This window comes from Aplysia californica, unplaced genomic scaffold (genome assembly GCF_000002075.1).
Source record: "Aplysia californica isolate F4 #8 unplaced genomic scaffold, AplCal3.0 scaffold00511, whole genome shotgun sequence".
NCBI lineage: Eukaryota > Metazoa > Mollusca > Gastropoda > Aplysiida > Aplysiidae > Aplysia > Aplysia californica.
In genome coordinates this window covers 138,787-142,054 of record NW_004797781.1, presented here as the reverse complement: position 1 = coordinate 142,054, position 3,268 = coordinate 138,787, and the positions used below count along the sequence as shown (strand labels likewise).

At 40.5% G+C, this 3,268-nt stretch overlaps 1 protein-coding gene across 1 annotated transcript in view; it reads right to left on the bottom strand.

Moving 5' to 3' along the window:
- LOC106012803 overlaps positions 1-3,268 on the bottom strand; it is a gene marked incomplete in the record, with an annotated part of 71,376 nt that overhangs the window by 1,448 nt on the left and 66,660 nt on the right. Inside the window, 2 exon segments of the mRNA XM_013086837.2 lie at positions 2,296-2,430; positions 3,076-3,161. Of these exon segments, the coding sequence (XP_012942291.1) occupies positions 2,296-2,430; positions 3,076-3,161 (221 nt within the window).

Genomic DNA, 3,268 nt, shown 5'->3' with positions numbered 1-3,268 from the left:
ATTTTTTTTTTTTAAAATAATAAAATAACCCCAACAAAAACAACAAAACAGAACCCACGACCACTCTTAAAATAAGTTCAAAGCGTCAGTTGAGCCTGACGTAATGGCGACCTAAACGTTGCCCGCAGAGAGTGGCGACCCCGGATGCGAGAGGCGTTATAATAATATATTAATAAGTTCCAGAATACGAAGGATTGGATGTTATGCTTACCGAAAAATGATTCTTAGTTCTCTTAGTTCTCATTGTAGTCCAAGGGAAATAGCCATGTTGTATTATTGATTTGTATAATATTATATTGTTGCCTCCCCTCCCTTTGTTGTTGTTTTTTTCTGCCTACTTTTGTCCGATTGTTCCATCTTAGCACCCTCACTATCTTATTTTCTTTCAGTTTAGTTTAAGCCAGATTTGTACGGCACTTGCAACACAATTAGGTCATAATATAAGTCCCTTTGTTTGATTAAAGGTGTTACTAGATAGTACCATAAAATAAAACATAAAACAGAGACTATGAAAATCAGCAGAACACCTGGCAACATTAAACATCTCCATCGACGGAAATCCGCAGAAAAAAATCTGGGAGTTCAAGTATCTTGGTAGCATCTTTTCGGAAGACGGATGTCCCAACAGAGAAATTGAGACGAGAGTACAAAAGGGTAACAGCGTCAGCTACCAGCTTGCCCCACTCCTCAAACATCCTAACATCCCCATTGAGACTAAAGCCAAGCTCATTAACTCGATCCTCATCCCAACATTGACCTACCAGTGCCAGACATGGACCCTGACAAAAAGTCGGGGACGTAAGATAATCACCTGCGAGATGGGATGTCTATGGAGAGCCGTCAACAAAAGCAGACGGGACATGGTCAGAAACAACAAGATCAGAGAAATGATGGGGACAACACCTGTCCTCCGCCACATTCGAAGGCAAACAACCGGGTGATTTGGACATCTCACACGTATGACACCTCACCAGCTTGCCAGTAAAGCCTACCACAGTAAAGTATCAGGTAAGAGGAAGACCAAGAAAGACCCTGGATCCAGGGTGTGAAGAATACCCTGAGAACATACAATATCCCACCCAGCCAGGTCATCAAAATTGTTATAGACAGAGAGCTCTTTCTTCCCTGGACGCCGTAGAAGTACAAGAGGGCGGATAAGGTAAAGTAAGGTAAGTAAATAAAACATAATAGAAGGAGGAGGAGAGGTAAGGACAATACAATCATATGTTTGATAGGACAGAAGGAGCAAACTACACCAGAGTACCCGCCAACCATCAACTCGCTTTCTTCGGACTTAAGTTTTAACGATAAAGTATAAGAACCTAATCCAAAAAAATACCCCCTAGCCAACCTATCCACATGACAAGTATCCATAGTATGACCTTTTAGGCATGCATCAGAATACCATTGAATTACAAATCAGAATACTGAGTAGATATCTAGCTAAACACTATTAACGTTTATATTACTGTTCATTTATATTATGCTTGTGACTATGAGCCAGTTTGTGAGTACAAGCATACTATTATTATTAGCTGGACCCCCTTTCAATGAAAGGAATGATCGGTGCATTAACATGAACTGAAAGTTATTGGCCTACGATATTTACACTCTACTGGAATGGAGCAATAAATCTTGAAAGATGAAAAACATTAGAAGGTCTAGATCTATACTCTCAAAACAACATGCGCTTCGCGAAATTAAATATGACTTTCGGTACTTTCGTTGTGAAGGACAGCTACACAAATCTATTCTGTTTCTCAGTGGAATAATTACAACGGCTACAGAAAGACGGGAACTTCTTGTTAAATATACTTTTCTAAAGTCAGGAAATAAATAAACAAAAATTCGGGCTGTCATGGGGACCTATCTATCTTTTTGCAGGTACTTGCCAACTTCCAACTCTGTAGCTGTCGTAGTTTTATGGGAAAAGTGACACACGTGTTTCCAAGTTGCCAAATACATAACAGATTATGGTTATGCCAAGGACTACTATACACATGTGCCTGCATATGCGTGCGCGCGCGTGTGTGTGTGTGAGTGTGTGTGTATGTGTGTGTGTGTGTGTGTGTGTGTGTGTGTGTATGTGTGTGTGTTTGTACGTGGTGAAACCCCAAACCAATGTGCCAAGATCAGGACCATAAAGATGTATCTTATCGTATCTTACCTTACCTTCGCTTATCTTACCTGACCTTACTTTACCTTACCTTACCTCATCTTATCTTATCTTATCTTATCTTACCGTATCTTATCGTATCCTATCTTATCTTATCGCGGGTATAATTCTATACTCACACACAATGCCTTTCTTCCCGTTGGCATACTCCGTCTGTGTGGGGGCGTACGGCGGGTGTACCAGCTTCCCCCTGTACGGCAAAGGTGGCTGGAGGGCGTCACTGAATTTGTCAGAGTCGTACACACTGACCAGACCTGGGAATACGACATTTTTTTGTTTTAGTAAGAGTTTTACGGCACTTGCAACGCAATAAGGTCATATAAGTGCCGAAGAGTAGATCTGTTACAAGAGAGTCACAAACACAAAACAGAAGGAGGGAAGTTAAGACGATAGATGTTTGATAGGAAAGAAGAAGCAAACCACACCAGAGCACCCGCCAACCATCCACGACAGGAAATTGATGAGGCTATTGGTAGGTGTCTTTGTTTGTTTGTTTGTTTTTGTTTTTTGTTGTTGTTGTTTTTGTTTTGTTTTTGTTGTTGTTAGGGTTTGGGGAAAGGGGGCGGTGGAATTGCACGCAGGTCTGTGTAAGTATTATCTACACGCCATTTAAGAAATTCAATAGCAGTGTACTATGTGGAATAGATGTGATCTCATGTCTTTCATAAAATAAGACAAGATCAGATAAGATAAGATAAAATGAGATAAGATAAGACAAGATAGGAATTCATTCACAACTTTGTAAGAAACAGGTCTTGGCGAAAAACAAACAATAAATAAATGAAAAATATAGGTAACAAAATAACCCCCCAAAAAAAGAATATTTCTTTTAAAGAGAGAAAGAAACAGACAATAACGAGAGAAAAAGTATAGACTGAGGGCAAAAGGTCTGTACGCACCATCCACAAAGCACACGCGGCTTCCATGATGTCCCAGAACCTCTTTGATGTGTCGCCACGTACCCCCAATGGCGCCTTGTCGGATTCTGGAAAGGCGGGGGTAGGGGGGGGGTTGTGATGGTGATGATCATAATAATGATGAGAAGAAGAAGAAGAAGAAGAAAAAGAAGAAGAAGAAGAAGAAGAAGAAGAA